We start from the raw sequence: 17,579 nt of genomic DNA on the forward strand, positions 1-17,579 counted from the left end.
ATGATTCTATGAATACCTGTGTGTAGAAACTTTTGGTTTTGTCATTATTCTACATATTTAATTTCTGACTCATATGTGGACTCAACCAGGGAGCAAATAGCAAATTAATATATTCTGTGTATATCAGACTGAATTAGTCACGAGGCAAAATGCTCTTCTTTTATACTACATGTGGGCTTAGGTCAGAAGTGTAACTCATAATTAAACACGAAGCTGAAGAAGAGGCCCTTTTCCAGTATGGAGACTGGAAATCACAGTGTCCAGCGGGCCAGGTCCAGCAGTACTCAGGAACGCAGCTTGCTCAGTCTAGCTGTCCCCACCCCACCAAGCACCATGATTTTCTCCTTTAGAATTCCAAAAGCTTTCAAAAAAATCAGAGCTCTAGTCTGAGACATTTGCAATGTCATAAAAATATGTCTGCATGCATTAAATCTATTTCTGCTCAGGAAGGTCAGGTCTCTGCCATAACACCTCTGCAACATTTAATCTTGTCCTTCTCCATCACACATCACTTTCCCTTACTCCCTCTACCACCACAACTGTGATCATCACCTAATCCAACCTAACAGCTAACTCTTCTCCTTCGCATCCCCAGCCTCCCAGCAAGTAGCAGCAAATATTGTCACCAAGCCTGCCATCTGCTAGCTGCCACGAAGCGCCAGGCTGCTACTGTCAGGGCTGCCACAGAGCTAAGAAGACAAGTAGGGTGTTGCTGCCTGTTGCAAGGGGCTGAGGTGGGAGAGTTGCTGCCACCAAACCCAAAAGGAGATGGGAGAAGGGGCACCTAAAAGCTCCTGGGGAAAGAGAGCACCTGATCAGCACCAGCGGCCACTCCGGTTTGTAAGTGCAGCTGCATGGAAACTGTCTGAGCAGCAGCTTCCCATTTCCTTCAAGAAAATGGTGAAGGGGTCTGGCACATGGTCCATGCACCACCCACTTGCACTACAGTGAACAGGATTATACCTCTATTTTCCCAGTGTTATACTCAGGCAGGGCATCAGAGCTTTCCCCTTTTGGGCCTCTTTGCAATAAAAGAATCTAAAGACTAGCGTGTGGCAGAAAAGTAATTTCTCTTAGCTGAACAGCTATGAGTGGGGTTTTTTTTCATTAACCTTTTTTCCAATTTGCAGTGGCGTCAGACTCCACATGGATTTCAGACAGAAAAGTCCCAAATATCTGCAGTCTGCTTAGAAAGTGAACTGCACACTTGTTCCAGATGATTGCCCCTTTCCCCTACACCACAGAGCACTCACAGCCTGTCCAACAAGCTCCCCTTTCGCAAGATGCAGGGTGGGAGCAAACACTATTCAGTTCCCTGGCTGGTTCAACCTTGTTCTCTTTTTTACACTATGGCACATATTTGTGCAGCATGCAACAACCAAATGAGAACATCTTTTCCAAGTGGTATTTCTTAATGGCATTTGGAGAAAGATTTGTAAGTAATGTCACATGAATTGCAAATTAAAGCCTCCTTAACACACTTCCATGACTCTGTTTTTCCCTTGCATTTTCCTCTTTATACCTCTTTCAGTCTGTATTTTCTTTGATTGGAAGCACTGAAAAATTGTTAAAACAAAGAGTGCAAGTACTTTTCTGCTCCCTGTCTCCTTACTCCCTCTGATATGTTTTATTTCTGTCCTTTTAAGTGCTTTGGATCTGGTCCTTGCCTCTGGCACTATTCCTCCAGCCTTGACCTACATCTAGAATAGCATCTTCTGGCAAGTCTCTTGCTCCTCACTGGCTGGCTACCGTGTGCAGGGCTCCTGCTTTTCATGGATGAAGGGCTTAGGCATCTTGAGACTAGCACTGGCCTCTCCACTTGGCTCCAATGTTTCCTTTTCAGCCTCCTCACAAAAATGAACCAGGGTTTAATAGTTAGTTCTCAATACAGTGCTCCCTTGTTTATTTTCTTCACATGACTATTCTTTCTTTCCATTCCTGGCCACAAAGAGAAGAAAGCTGGAAGAACACCACTTTTGCCAGTTTATTACCAATTTTGAGCTGCGAAAGCTGGCATAATAAGGAGGTAGAGGGAGCAAGGGAGGACATCTAGAGGGAACAGACTAGCCCCTCACCAGACCTGTTGCTGGACTTTCTGCAAGACCCCAGTGTAATTAAGTATCCCTAGAAATGTGGGCACTATTCCTTAGTCCTCTCCTTGGCTGTAAGCAGCCTTCCTAACACTTCCCGAAATTTCAATTCCTCTTGTGCAAAACTGAAGTAGAGCACAGGGGCTACATGCTGGCATTCTGTACAAGGGTGAGAGGTGAAGGCTGGATTAGTTCAGCAAAACAGCGAAATTGTAGGCAGGAGATTATAATCCTCAGTATAGCAGTGATCATGACTACACTCTACTTCCCATGGTACAAAATACAAAACTGAGAGAAAATATCTTTTTAGTTGTCCTAGAAATAAAATTTTTGAGGAAATGAAAATAAAGGGTACTTGGCTTTAGACTGACTGGATGATTTTATTTGGCCTAAAATTTCTCATTTTGTTTGTGGGTAAATTCAGTTTCTTTCAGTCCCTTTAAAGAAGCAGATTAATTATGAAAAGGAAAATATAAACAGGAGACACAGCAATCCTCCCTTTAAAAATGTAGAAATAACACATTTTAAAGTTTTTGAACATTTCCCACTCCTTCTCAAATAAAAACAAGAGGAAAATAATTTGGCTCATTGCCTTTTTGCAATCAATTTACTAATCTCAGGATTTCTTCTTCTTCACATGAAGCTGAAATCATGACATCTTACTTCACCCATAAAAGCCAGTGCATCTAATCTAAGGTGGTAGCTAGACTCTTTGTAGCAAGTCTAGGCACCTGCAAAGTGATTCATCCTCCCTATTGCAGACACCTGTCTTAAGGTAGGGCGAAGTGCTCTCTGGCAATGCTTCGCTCTCTGCTGATCACAGAGGGAATAGGGACAAATCGTTTGGACTTAACACTTGAGTTTTAATGGCTAAATAAGCTAAATTTCCCCTTGGTCTTCTGCATCCTTATTGTTTTTCTTTATTGGAGAAGACCTGATTTTTCTTGTTTCTAAAATCTGGGAACATACCTTCAAGAAGTCACGGTCACAGTCAGATCCATCTTCTAAATCAAAGGCTGTGAAGCTATAGTTGAGTGTGTTCCCCTTTGTAGTTTGGATAGTCCAGTTGCAGTGCTCATTTAATGAGTAATTATTTGGATAATTTAAACTTTCCAATATGCCATGGCTACGATTAACAGTCAGTACTTCATGGCAAACTGAAAAAAAAGTTATAATAAATCATATTTGTGCAGTGCTTATTAATCCAGTATCTCAAAAAACTACTAATTGAAGTTACTGATAGCATCACAAGGTGAGAAATGTTTTTATTCACAGGTTAGAGAAATAATACAGAAAGAGAGTTGTGACCTATTGAAAAACATATTGCATATGTTGCAAACAAAATACAGACTTTCCAAACTTGAATCCTTCAGCTCTATTATGTCTTTCTTTTCTGACACTTGCAGACTCATCAGTATATGTAGTACATATATTTTTTGGCAGTTTTCTTTAATTCTAAATACATGGTTATTCCCAAAACATGTTTTCTTCTTTTTTTTTTTTTAACTAATAATAGAAATTTGCCTTGTAATTTGAAACAGTTTGGGGAGGGGTCTCAGCAAAGACTGAGTAATGGGTTAAAGCGGTTTATTTCAGCAAACTGGAAAAAAATTATAATCCCTGGCTAAAACAATAAATGGAGAGTCCACTACTTGTATTGGATTTTCTAGCTCCAGGAACTGGAAGTGATCATGAAATTCTTCCAAAAGGAGCCATAATTTTCCTCGTGAGTCATCCAATAACATCCTAGCATAAGAACTGGACACTCACCTGGAATAATGAGAGCTTTCCTTGAAGTGCAGAGAAAAAGAAAAAGAAACTAAACTAGATAAAGAGTGAAATTACAATTATGGCATTAGGTCAGTGAGTCTCATTTTCCTGTATCCAGCTTTCACTAAAGAAAGAAAATATCAACGTGGGCAATCCCTCATCTGGAGACAGCATACAATGTGTATCGGGAGCAGAGAAGTGGGCAGGAGGCGGGGAGCAGGACAGGCTGTTTGCTTTGTACAGCAAATCTGCAGTGTTTGAGCAGCAGAAATAGCTGAGATTCACTTGCAAAACTCTTCTATTGTCTGTCACTAGGGATAATACACCTACCTCCTGCAAATTTTTTTGATTCTTTCCAAATGATTTACAGAGCAGCAAGGTCTGTGTTTTTAGGACTTCAAAATGCTCAGGATACAGCTGAAGGTCAGGGTCAGGTGGAGTGGAGCTTGTCTGCAAAGCTACACTGAAGCATACAACTGTTTGAAAGGACAGGATGAAGAGCACAAAATGGATTTTGAAGAATGCAAGATGGGTAAAAGCTGCTACCCCCTGCCATCAGGATTTTATTAGAAACATATCAGACACAAAGGTGCCTTTGAATGTTAACTTGATACCTTGTTTTCTTTTGCAATGTTTTCCAATTCATCATTACATTTCTTTCATGTACACATAAATGCATCTGGCATCTAAGCATCCTTATTTTATACCACTACTTCCTATATAATTTAGGTTTTGGGCAAGCCATTGAAAGCTTTCTCTGATGCATCTTCAGGAATTAAATATGAATGTAAAGTGTAGATCACATTATCTGATGGCTCAGGTTCTACATCTGAGTGCTTTGAAAGTGCTCTTTCTGTTTAATTAATGAAAGGGGGGGGGAACCCTTTTCTAATATATCATCTTGATTTTGCAGTCTGAAAAGTACGTGGTAGATGACTCTGTGATATCTTTAAGGAATGAAGGAGCCAAAGCTCCCTCACTTTTCTAATTATTGTATGTCCCATGTGTGGATGAATAGCTTTGGGGTTTTTGTAATCCATTTACTATTGTCCAAATCTAGGACAACTTAATGTCTATAAACATAAAGCGATCTCTATCAATTGGGCATGTCATATTTAGGGTACCAAAGATGCTTGCAAATCATTTCGTATGTGGTGAAATTCCATATCTTTCAATGTGCATTTAACCATATATGCTAGAGTGTATAAGGAGAAAAGTAAACACTGGGATGATATTCAAGGTTATGACTGGGAACAAAATAACTTTAATTTGTTATGTATCTTCTTGGATTTTTCTCCAAATGTTATTATTCTGATATTTCTGGGGTAGAACTATTTTACAAAAAAATGTTTGTAAGAAAAATGTGACCCTTACCATAAGATATAAAAAATGAAACTTTTTGAAGTGTTCCAGGTGGGCTAAATGATCCTAAGCACCCACAATGATCCAGGATGGCTGAAAGTAACTCACTTATCCTTTGCCATCCTGCCTCACAAGCAGCTAGAATAGCAGAGAAGCTGGTTCTATCTGCCTTTGCTGTTAAAAAGTCAGGAGACTGAGTGAGCAGAAGAGCAAGAATAGTCCAATCTACCCTGTTATGGACTTCCAGTGCTTGTTATTCTGAGTAAATCTGGAGTGGTAAGTACCACTGGTGCAGGTAATAGAAGCAGAGCCACCTCACCAGTTTTCTTCTAGGGAGGAGATAATCTCCATCACGGGTAGATGAGCAGATAATTTTTAGTTCTCTGTGTTCTGTGACTGTAGCAGACTAGAGAATCTGGGTCAATAATATGCTCTACACATTGTCCTCTGCTCATGAAAAGGTAAGAACATGGGCTGCAAGAAGCAGTTTCAGGAACAAGATGAGCTGTAGAAACATGTTTTTCTCATCTTCTTTTACTTACTTACCCTGTTTGTATTTAGCTAAAAAACCTCCACCTTGCAGACTGCTATCTGTCCTTAGTTTTACGTACATGCTGTCTCCACTGGAATGGATGAGTTGTGGTATCTGATTCCCACAAAATTTACCTAGCTGTTTAGCATTACTGTTGTTGCCATCATATACCTTAAAAAAAAAAAAAAAATTAATAAAGCTGATGGCATTACAAATCCAAGTAATTTCCCCCTGACAAATGTCTGCTTAGGGAATTGTTACTGGGTATACAAGAGGTTAAATTCTATTTCTGCTCAGAGAAAGCCTGACAGGCATTTCAGAAACAAGCAAATCCGTGAAAAAACAGGAAGCTAGTAACTGAATACTGGTGGATTTTGAGGGGCATACTCACCAAGAGGGGAAAACTGCACTCCGTTTCAACTCTATTAAAAATATTCAAATAATTTATGGAACAATTCAAATATGAAATTTGGAATTAACAACAGGGTTATTGACAGTGTTGTGCCTTTTTCCTTGTAATTTACTAAGAGACCATATTAAGGCCTTGTCCAAAACACAGCAAATTTAAAAGATATAGACAGATTCTTGTTTCAGCAGCCTTTCTATCTCGATGTAAATGCTTTTCTTACCAGTAGCTACATAGACACTGCTGCCTTACCTCTCATGACTCTGTGATATGAAGGTAGCATGTCAGCATGGAGCTTTCCTATTCTGGGTCTGTTCACTTACGAACATCTGAAGACCAAGGCCATGTGTTTTTCCTTGCCTGTGTACTCATCATACTCAGCTGCCTCCTATGGAGCAAAGTGTCACAGGGTACATACCGCAAGGTAATCAAAGACGCACTTTGGGTGATACTCTAGATGGAACTGTTCAAACTGGATTTCGAGTGGGGTTCCTCGGTTTCCTCTGAGCAACCAGTAGCACTCTGAATTGTGGTAATATGGCAAAGGGTAGTTGGGAGACATGAAGATACCAGAAGCTGTCATCAAAGTCCCACCACAACCTGAAAATGGCAAAGAAACCAAACCAACATTTAACACCTAGAAGAGTAGAGAATTAGACATGATGTGTGAGATCCATACTACTGACCTCCTTCACATGCCCTGAACATCTTCAGTGATGCCCCAAAAATCTACATTTAGCCAACAGTGTTGTAAGCAGAAGAGAGCCCATAGCACCTAGAAATATTAACTATCTAATTTGAAGAGTCCTTCTGATAGATAGTCAATCTTCAGATAGAAACCTCTCCATTAAATTCTTGGTTACTGCTTTCCTAAACATATGAGAAACTTGATGCTACATTATATCTAGGGAATAGTATATCCTTCCCTGTGGAGAAAATGAAAGCCCAAGGATCAAGAAAGTTGTATCCTTGATCTTAACAACATGAATATATGTTGCTATATAATTAGCAGACAGATTTTAGAAGGTGGGAAGCAGAAAAGATGTGGGGGAAAAGCTGAGAAATTAAATACAAATGAAAGATCAAAAATGAGATGTGTAAAATGGTTTTATACTTGATGTGGTCATTTTACCTGCTGATGTACCATCCCACTCTGCTGAAAATCCCTCTCTTGTGCCAAATATGTCACTTACAAACTTTATCCACAGCTTGTTACCATGAGAGATTATAACAGGAGGCAGGTCTGTACCACAGTATGTTCCAAGAGGAGGAGAAGTTTCATAGCCTCCATCTCTAGAATGATAGAAAAGAAAAACCTTGGGTCAAAGAGGGAAACCGTGGGAAATGTTAACAAACCAAAAATCTTGGGATTCTTTCAGGCCTGGGAAAGACTAATCCTGGCTCTTCATCTTCCACAGCAATACAGCTACCAAATACTGGAGGAGTCCTGCTACTTGCAGTAAGAAGTCCTACAACAAGCACCTGCTTGCTGGGTATGTCCACTCTCTCATCTCAGCAGCCTGTCCAGAGTCTGTCAATACAATGACAGATTCAAGAAGTGTCTCAAGTAGACTTGATGTTGCAGAGGCAGGACCTTCTCTGTATTCTACAAGGCGGCAATCATTGCTGTAACCAAAGGTAATCTTCTAATTTGAAGAAATAACAGTTTGGTCACTTCTCACTGTTTAGCCTGGCACAAAACCAGACGAGCTGACCTATTAAAAAAAACATGTTTATTTGCCATCACACAAATGGGAACCCATTTCTCAGAACTGATATGATGCATGTTTTAAAATATTTTCTTAGCCTTCAGAATTGTTTCTACAACCACTTATTTCCCATTTTTAAACTAAGTAATATTTCCAGTAATATTTTCTAATACTGTAATGAGGACACACATCTAATATTCTGTTTTGCTACCTGCACATGTCTCATGGGAATAAAAAAGATGGTGACAACCTGCTTATCAGTTGCTTTCTAACCTTATCTTTAAGCACTTTCATATTACAAAGACCCTACAGGTCATTAGGACAATAATAAATACATTTATATCTATATATGGGTGTGATCTTGATATGATGCTTTTTAAGTGGACAGTAATACTTTCAATTACATTTTCACAGGTTTATACCTGCTTTTGAGAGAAGTTTCTACTTAGACCTTGCCACTGTTCCTTGTCATCCTCCCAGCTTAAACTGCTTGCCGCTGTCTCAGGTTACTGGCAGTTGAAGAACTGTGCCAGAACGTCCCCTCAATTGCATCTTGGCCTCTGCAGCTATGGTCAGATGAACAATTTTCTTAGTTGACTGAATGCAATTTATCAGAGAACACCTCAGGACAAGAAACCAGAGTGGCACCTCACCTAAGACTTATCTAGCTACCCCATTTAACGGTATCAGGTTTGATAAGACATTCTGGAAACCCAGTTATGGCAGGCAGAAATGTGCTGAGTTGCACTTAGCAATGTTCTGGCCATATCTTAAAACCTTTTTAATGCTGCTGAGCTCTTCACAGGAACAACAGAGTTAGATTTATGCAATAAATGAATGCTATCAGTTCTCGAGGTGAAAAAGTGGAAAAAAAACCCAACCTGTTATAATTCAGGTCTACCCCAAATTAAGGTGTTAACTGTTAAAATAAAGTTAGATTAAATTTAATCTCAGATTGTTTTTTTAAAATGAAAAAATGAAACACTTTACTTAGAAAATATTGAAAAAGCCTTTCGGTTTTTCATAACTTTCTCCAGTTTGTAAGTACAGATGAAAGCAACCCGCTAATTCAGCAGGAATTCAGAATCTCAATACTGCAACTTCAGCAAGCAGCTTTTTGTTTGGTTCTAAAAAATAAGACATTACTTACAGAGGAATAACCCATACAGAATATCTGGTATAATGTTCAGAATGAGTTTTATCATGGTGCTTATTGAGGTCATGGAAACTCACGGCATGCTCAGAGAGAAAAATCACACTGGTGTTCTGCAGACATGGTTCTTCTAGGCAGCTGGCTCATGAGAACAAAAATGGGTGCACTGGCACTGCAAAGTGCAAATCCCATACAGCAACACAGCAGAAAGGATGTGTACTTGGCGCAGCTGTATTGTAAGCATGCAGCTAACCTTCCTGCAAATACTACTTTCTTCTACTTGTCTCCGTCCTGTAAAATTGACTAGAAATCACCGTGCTAATATCCTAAGTTTAATGGTGATGCCAATATAGACAAATATCGGAGATTATGTTCATGTTCCTAGTGCTGCATCATAGAATAGCTGCTGTTTAAAGCCAGTAAACATAAAACAGAATATGTCACAAAACAGGCAGTAAAACTCATTGTTTCTGCACTAAGGAAAACAACCAGGATGCAGCGCATGGGAACACAGTCCACATACTCCACTTGCTCTGAGAACTGGAATTTACCAAGTGGGAAAGCTGACAATGGAGCAGGATGGGAGGAGGAAGAGGTAGCCTTTAAAGTTCTCTGGTAAGTCCTTTTCCCACATTGACAGCACAGGTGTATAGTTAAAACTATAGCTTCTGAACATGCCTAAGTGGATTTGGAAAACTTCCATGGTTATCAGTAATAAGGACAAGAGAAATAACTAGGCTTGCCTGATTTCTAGATAATCCTCTGTACAGTGTTTATTCCCTTCCAAGGTGAAGTTGGTGAAGCGCAGCACAATCTGTCTGTTTATTCCCACTGTGATGGTGTATATGCACTCCGTCTGGACAGGGTAGTCATTGGGATAGTTTGGAGATGTTAGCACACCCGTTTCAATAGTGTAGTTGTGTGAGCACACTTTAAAAAAAAAAAAGAACAAGTATGAATTAAATTTAATATGTATGCTAAATTAACAGAACATTTCTATTATTTCGAGAAGACAGAGGAGCAAACATCCTGTGCATTATAACTCTTCCTGGACACATCTTACTGCTGAATATCATCACTATAAAACCAGAATCCAGCTTTTTCATGGGATTTCTTATATTTGAGTTGATTTGTTCAGCTTTTACCATAACACTGTGTCTGTAATAAATAGGCAATGTAAAAGTAGTTCCAGCTGCCTAAGTTGGCTTTGACCTAAAACCCACGTAAGCAGAGAAAAGAAACTGAAAGGGTTGTCTTGATCAACACAAAAGGTAGGATTCCTGAATTCCTGAAAAGCAGTGGTGGTAGAAACTGAATGCAGTCTCTAGCTACAAGGAAATGCTATATTGTTCTCAGGCATTCCCCATGATCAAACCTGGGAGATGGGGATTTTATATCTAAATTTCTTTTCCCATTTTCTGGGCCATAAGTGACAATCAGTTGGAAAATAGTATAATCCTTAGATTGTGAGGACAAAGCAGTTATACTTAAGGTCTTATACTAAAGTCAGCTACATCAGTTCTTCTGTGAGCACCGTAGAAGCATCTTGGTGTTATGAGCTAGAAAGAAGAAAATAGTGTGGACTAATGCTGAGCCAGAACCTGAGCAATAATTAAAAAGAAGCTCTTTCAAAAGCACAGACATAAGGACTACGAATAAAAATATCTGCTATACAATGGTACTTGAGACTTATTTTGGAGAGAACAATTGTTGTGTATTAGTTGATCACAGTCTGAGTAAGGTTTGTGATCTGGCTGCAAAAAGGGCAAGAAGAAATGTGATCCGTGTCAGGTGTTTTCAGCTGAAACAGGGAATCTTGATGCCAGTGCACAAGGTAATGGTGTCATGTCGCCTGGATGTGGATAACCATGGTCACTGATGTTCTGGAAATAAATGAGAACAAGCAAGACAGGGGTTGTGGAGAGAGCAGGAAATTATAGTAGATTAGTGGGCAAGAGACACTAGAAGAGCTTAACTTGTTTAGCTTAGCAAGTGCAGGAAAAAAGACAGAAATAAACATCAAGAAGCATGAAGAAAGAAAAATAGAACACACTCTCAATGATGGTACAAGCTCTGAAGTTAAAAACTGTCGATGAACACAGATACACAGAAATTAGGAGAAAGTTTCTATCAGGAAGGGAGTTTCTAGAGCAATCATCCAACCAACATAACAGATGCAGAGAGGCCAAAGAATTCCACTGTTTTTTAAGATACCTTTTGATTAATTTAATTAAGAAGGGGATCACATTATGTAGCTCTTGACAAAAAAAAAAAAAAAAAGAAAAAGGGGGGGTGTAAAATTGTGGGCTGGATTTGATGACCCTGGAGGCTCATTCTGGTTCTCCATTCCTCTGTTTCAGGTCCTACAGGTTGCAAATACAAGAAATGAAAGTAGATTTCTTAAATACTTTCTTTCAAATAGGCAGGGTTAGACTAATTATACAGTACAACTGAAAGAGCAAGCAAAATATTATTATTAACTTTATACTCAGTTAAGCTGGTTGCCACAGATCTCTGAAACCTGTTTTCTAACATAGCACAGCTGCAGTGTAGTAATACTTGTGCTTAACACTTCAATATGCATAATAATTTAGGGGGAAGGGATGAAATTACAGTTCAGGCCCTCCATGTCTAAGGTTGGTCATTTCCATGTCTGTTCTCCAGCCATTCTAACTACTAAAATGCTTTTGCTTTTAATGGTGGCTTTTTTAATGGTGTTTTTTTGCATTCTTGGTCACCTGGAAGGCCTCTGTTGAAAATATTTTCTGTGGCATAAATACCCCCAAAGCTAGCTACCAGACTCATGCTCCTCATTCATGGCAAGGAGAACAAAGAAACATGACACAGAAAAGGCCAATAATTTTCTGCCATTGGGTTGTACTTTGGTATTGACAAGTCAAAAAGGTTTCATGCACTAGTTTACCTAAAATCATGATCTATTAAAGTCTTTATCTAGAATTTTAGGCATCTGTTTGTTCCATCACAGATATGCTCTGATGTATGCATATAACAATCAGGTTAGTCCTGGTCACCTTAAAAACCTTGTGCTGCTTTATGAATCCTTATAATGCCCTTGCTGTGCTGCAAGGTCCCATGGCGTTTCATGATATGTAGGGTTTATCATCAATCCCAGATCCTTAAGTCGTATGATTTCTTGAGAACCCTGCCTGCAGGGTTAGAAATCTAACATAGGAATATGACCCAAGTTTTTCCTAATGGCTCATTACACAAAAAGCAATAAAAATTTAAAGTTAAAATGTGTATATATTTATAGCTTACTTATTTTAAGTAATTATTTCCTCCTGATTTTGGAAGGATGGGTGCCTGACTCATGCACATTTAATGGTTAGAGGAATTGCAATACTGCCATTCCTTATTCACTCAGAGGCTGAGACCATGAATACTAGCTTTCAGCCTGGAAAATATTAAAATTGAGGTACTAGGTAAGGGCCCTTAGGGTAAAATTAGCAACATGGAAGCCAAAATATTTTTATCAGCCCTTTTAAGAACAATTTCCACAGAATTGTCCAGGTTCCTTCCTTCACCAAAGTTTGCTTTCTTGGTAGTAATCCATACAGAAACTCATATCCCAAGTGTGTTATTTTAAACTGGATGCTGATGCTGTATACTGCTCTACACTTTACATAACAATCTTCTTTATGAGCTAAGGAGGATAAATACAGAAGGTGGAACAGTGACTGCCTTAGAAATGTCAGACCTCTGGCTACAGTGAAATAAATCCAAGCGTAGACTGAGCATACGCTGCTATGATGATTAGCAAAAGTATAAATGAACCCACAATTTTTGACAGCCAACTCTTCTGGTAACTGGATCCATTCATTGTGTTCTACTTTCAGCAGGAGAGCTGGCACTCCCCTCACGGACAGCATTTAGGGGTGTGCTTGGGCAGTGATAGTTCCTTCAGTGAAAACTGTTAGCAAAGTTAGCAGGAAAAAAGTACTTTGAATCCTTTGTCAAAGTTCAGAATGCAGTCTAACGCCATAATGTGATTATTATATGCCTGAAAAAAATATGAATTTAGTTTAGTTTGAAGACACTTATCGCAGTTCATGAAAAACAGAAGGAGGAGGCAATTGTCAAGGACAATCACAGATCTTGCTTTGCCAGTGTGTGAGGTTTTGAAAGCTATTCAATCTGCTTTCTGATATTGGTACTGAATGTGTTTGCTCTTCTGAAAAAAATGCCATAAATGGCAGTAACCCACTGTAATAGCCAACAGCAGAGAAAAATGCCAGCTTTTGTACCACTCACGCATGCAGTCATGCATACTGTAGAAAATTATATCCATGTTTTTTCCCATAAAAAGATATTCATCAGTCGCCACAATTCTAATTAATCAAAAATAAAACTATAGCGTCATATGTAAAATGGCAGTTTTCTTTCGATCTCACTCTGCCAAAGGAGAAGTGGGATCCCTAACAATTAGACTTTTATGTAATACTATGCATGTTTAGGGAAAAAAGGAAGAAACTATCACATGAAGTATATGCCTTTCCACAGGCAATGAAAAACCACATCTCCACTTCAAGGCCTTTTGTTACTGCTGCTGGCAGATGCTAATAGGCTTAATTTTTACCAAGAAAGCACACAAAGGTCCTTTGTACCATTTCAGACCCAAACTCCTTAGAAACACTGGGTACAGCTGTTCAAAAAGAATCTCCGACTCTCTTCTGCTGATTTACACATAAACACACAAACTATAGAGTCGTATACACATATACAGGCATATATAGGCAGACTAATACCCTGATCAAACATAACCAAGTTACAGTGGCCTAACCAGTTGGCAGTTGCCAGCTGATTGAGCCTTTTTCCTGAGACTCAAGATGAGCTGAGCAGATGCTCAAGATGCATGCAGGACTTCAGCTTTTTTTCTGTCTTAGCTCAGCCTCGTTCAACCATACCCTGTATCTCTGCACACACATATTTGTCAGTCATTAATTTCCATTCCTGTCTTTGCTCATTCAGCTGAAGAGAAAAGCCAGGCAACATCCTCCTAATAATTACTGGGTTCAGTCAGCAAGATGGGAACTGAGATCTCAACCTGTACTCAGCTATCAATAAAGATGACACACAAATCTATACATCACCTTCAAGCGCACTTTTAAGTCCATGGGTTCACAAATGTTTTTCTTTCTTTCTCCGTGCTTCTCCAACCCTGACTTCTCCAGTGAGTCATTGTCAGCTAACACATACCACATAATGAAGCTATTTAAAACCAAGTTACCCCTCTTGACAAATAATTTCACTCACAATGCAGGATGATAAGGAGGAAAAATCTTATCTTTCCCCAAAGCCAGAGAAAGACCAGGAATAAAAACTCTATCAGGAAGGCAATCTGCTAAAAACCTTGTTAAGGCTGACTTTTCGCAGCAGAAAGGATGAAATGAAACCTCTTTAATGAAACAAACAAATAATAATGAAAAAAACCCAACAAATTAAACCCCTCCCCAAAACCCCAATTCAAAGTAAAACAGATAAATTTCCACTTACTTGTAAAGCAGTCAAGGACAATAAAATACATACACTGACTCTAGCGCTATTCCTATTGAAAAATTGTGGCCTGGATCTTTCAAGACCCTGAGCAACACCTCCAGGAAAGACTGAGGCCTTTCAAAGATTTTTCAATAATTTTACATGGGTTCTTTGTGGTGTGGTCAGCCAAGATGGGCAAAAGAAAACCCTAAATCTGTCATAACACTTAGATGGCTGTAGTGACATTCATCTATCTGGTATTTGAGACCTGGGCTCTAGGAAATAAATCCAAATATTACCTTGCTTTCCATGTGACTTTGCCCTTTAAAAGACAGAAAGACGGCCAAGAACTAAGGATCTGAGGTACAGATAGTTTAAATGGGCAATATACATTTTAAACAACTGAGTATCATGTGGGCATATTTGACTGAAGGATTTCCATTTGTATTCCTGCTGTATGAGCTATTCACAGCTACTAGCTGGCAGACTGCTAAAGCAATTGTTTGCACTTTATGGACCATGGCCATGGCTGTATCTCATGGCATTCAAATCTTTTGACCAGGAAATATAGCTTTGCCATTATTTTCAGGCTACTTTTCAACTAATTAATATATCACAGATAAATCATGCTAACAAAAACATTGTTAGCCAAGATGCATGGAGAAGGAAATTAGTTTTGTTTTACCTAAAACCATTTTTTTTTCTCGTACTTATCCTTTTTTTTTTTACTCTTATTTATTCTTTTTTTGTGTGATAATCTTGTCCATCTTTTCAATAGCTCATTCTCTGTAAAATAACTCCAGGCAAAAGCCTATTGAAACATCTAATATGAACCAGAACATCTTTGACCAGTTCTGATATTGGTTACACTCTAGCTGGCTAAGAAAACAGACCTCAAAAATATGAAGGATTCTTACTGCACAAGAAGCATTATTAGAACCATATTTTCCTTAGCAAAAAAAAGAAAAAAGAAAATAGGCAGCAGACGTAAAGAAAAAAAAATCCATAGCTTTGGTAAATCTCTCAGATATGATTATGCTCAGCAATTTGCTACCTTAGTGTAACTGGATATACATAAGATGCATATCAGGCCTAAACATCTCACTGTGGGAAAACTAAACTTGATATGATTTCAGGGAAGTGGGGAGTTGCTTCTCACAGCAAAGTCCACATACACACGTGTGTTTGCCTTCTCTTAGGCTATAGCAGCTTCAAAACACTTTATTCTTAATAAAAAATGAATGTTAGCAATCCGGTATTTTTGACAACTTTATAGTACTACCATGCTTGTGCTAGGACCAAAAGAAACAAAACTCTGTAAAGAAAACAGATTGTAGTTTCAACTTCTCTATAGGGTTATTACTCTCCATTTCAGTAGTTATCTGCTACTTCGCCATAGCTATGCAAACTATAGTGGCTGAAGTGAAAAAGCATTTATTCTAGAGATCATAGCTCTAGGCCTGAGTGAGAATAAATTGAGAGTTAGCCTAGTTTAGCTAGCTGAAGAGTAGTAAAGATATCTGTGTTAATTATGGGGAAAGAAAATCATACCTGTTGTTTAGAGTTTGGATTAAGATACTATATAGTTCTTATTTCATATAAACATTTTATACAGTTTCTAGTTGTTAACAGTATTAAAGAGAAGACAGCTTTGCATTTTTAAGGCATAGTTCAAAACCATTCCAGGGACAGTGTTCTTAAAGTTTGAACCTCACATGATGCATATAGCAGTGCTTTGGATGAAAGATGAGAAAATCCAGTCACCATGGTGGTGGTAAAGGAGGGGAATATGGAAGAGAGGAGGCAGAGTAGTGAAGCTGGACAGAAAATCTTGTGGTTCATCAGCAATGAGTTAACTAACAAAACCAGAGAAACAGATAGGGTTGCACAGAGACAGAAATATAGATTAACGTTGAGTAAAGAATATTTTGATCTTGATGAACTATGAGAACAGCTGCTATAAGAACAGTTAGAAAGGAATCAAATCTACCCATGAAATATTAATCTGAGGTAAAGTAAAAAAAAAAAAATCACATTAACAAGCAACAATCACATTTACAGAAGTTACAGTTGGCAGCTGCAAAAACAGGCCCACAAAAGACTTTATTCATGAAGCTGATAATGTCACAATTTCTCACTAGTAAGAACTCAGTTTTCAAACTACAGAGTCTTTCTTGGAAAGATTTTTAAAAGTAGAACCTTGGTTTTTGGCCTATTATTTTCTAACAAATAGAAATGTCCTCCTTGGAATAGTTCTTATTAAATCTTAATTGGTTTTTGCTGGCTTTTTGTTTTCCATGCCAGATAACTCAAGTTTGAAGAAAGGCAGCTGAGAAAATGGATTATTTGGAATTATAAGTTATCTGGTAGTGAATAAAAACACAGTGGCAAAATCTGTACTGGTCTCGCCTACACACATGCTTGAGAGATGAAATAGTAGCCAAATTTTCCAAGCTGTCATCAAGAAAGCAGTTACTTTTCACAAGGTAGAAATTGTAAATTTTGCTGGTTTTAAACAGGTTTGAGAAACTCAGAAAGTAGGAAAAATAACAGTATTAAAGAAACTAAGAGCAAACAATGAGCAGCCATTGGTAGTTTATGGCTGCATAGATGAGTACTATGAGTTTCTGGTATTCATCTAATAAATCCCTTGTAGCCTGCACTCACACACACAAACCAGCTATAAACTGGTTAATGATGGGTACACAAATAACCCAGCTACAAACGTATTCTCATTTTTACTTTTTTTCATTGTCCCACTCTACCTCTTCTGTGGTTTAATTCTGCTAGGCAGAACCTGCCCCTCTACCCACATAAAACCTCTTCTACTACAGATCTGTGTTTAGCAGCGAGGGGAGCAATAGCTGACCCATGTCTATTGGGTCTATGAAACTGGTAGTTACAGTCTTTCACCAAGAGGCTGCTTTTTCAAGTGCAGCTCAGTCACTGCTAAAACACTCTCAGTGCTGGAGAGATGTGCAAACACTGGATTAGGTATGGTGGGTTCAGCATAGTTTGAAAACACAGATATGCCCCCACCCTGGAAAACCTTCAAATCAAT

General features: G+C 38.6%; 1 protein-coding gene across 1 annotated transcript in view; it reads right to left on the reverse strand.

Moving 5' to 3' along the window:
• The window catches only part of CUBN (cubilin), a 147,601-nt gene that overhangs the window by 101,345 nt on the left and 28,677 nt on the right, over positions 1–17,579 (reverse strand). The window contains exons 23-27 of the mRNA XM_072854386.1: positions 9,766–9,952; positions 7,293–7,453; positions 6,579–6,760; positions 5,769–5,925; positions 3,060–3,247 (exon numbers count right to left, since the gene is read on the reverse strand). Coding sequence (XP_072710487.1) covers positions 3,060–3,247; positions 5,769–5,925; positions 6,579–6,760; positions 7,293–7,453; positions 9,766–9,952 — 875 coding nt within the window. The remainder of the gene's footprint in view (positions 1–3,059; positions 3,248–5,768; positions 5,926–6,578; positions 6,761–7,292; positions 7,454–9,765; positions 9,953–17,579) is intronic.

The sequence above is a fragment of the Ciconia boyciana genome, chromosome 2, assembly GCF_034638445.1.
Source record: "Ciconia boyciana chromosome 2, ASM3463844v1, whole genome shotgun sequence".
NCBI classification, from domain to species: Eukaryota; Metazoa; Chordata; class Aves; order Ciconiiformes; family Ciconiidae; genus Ciconia; species Ciconia boyciana.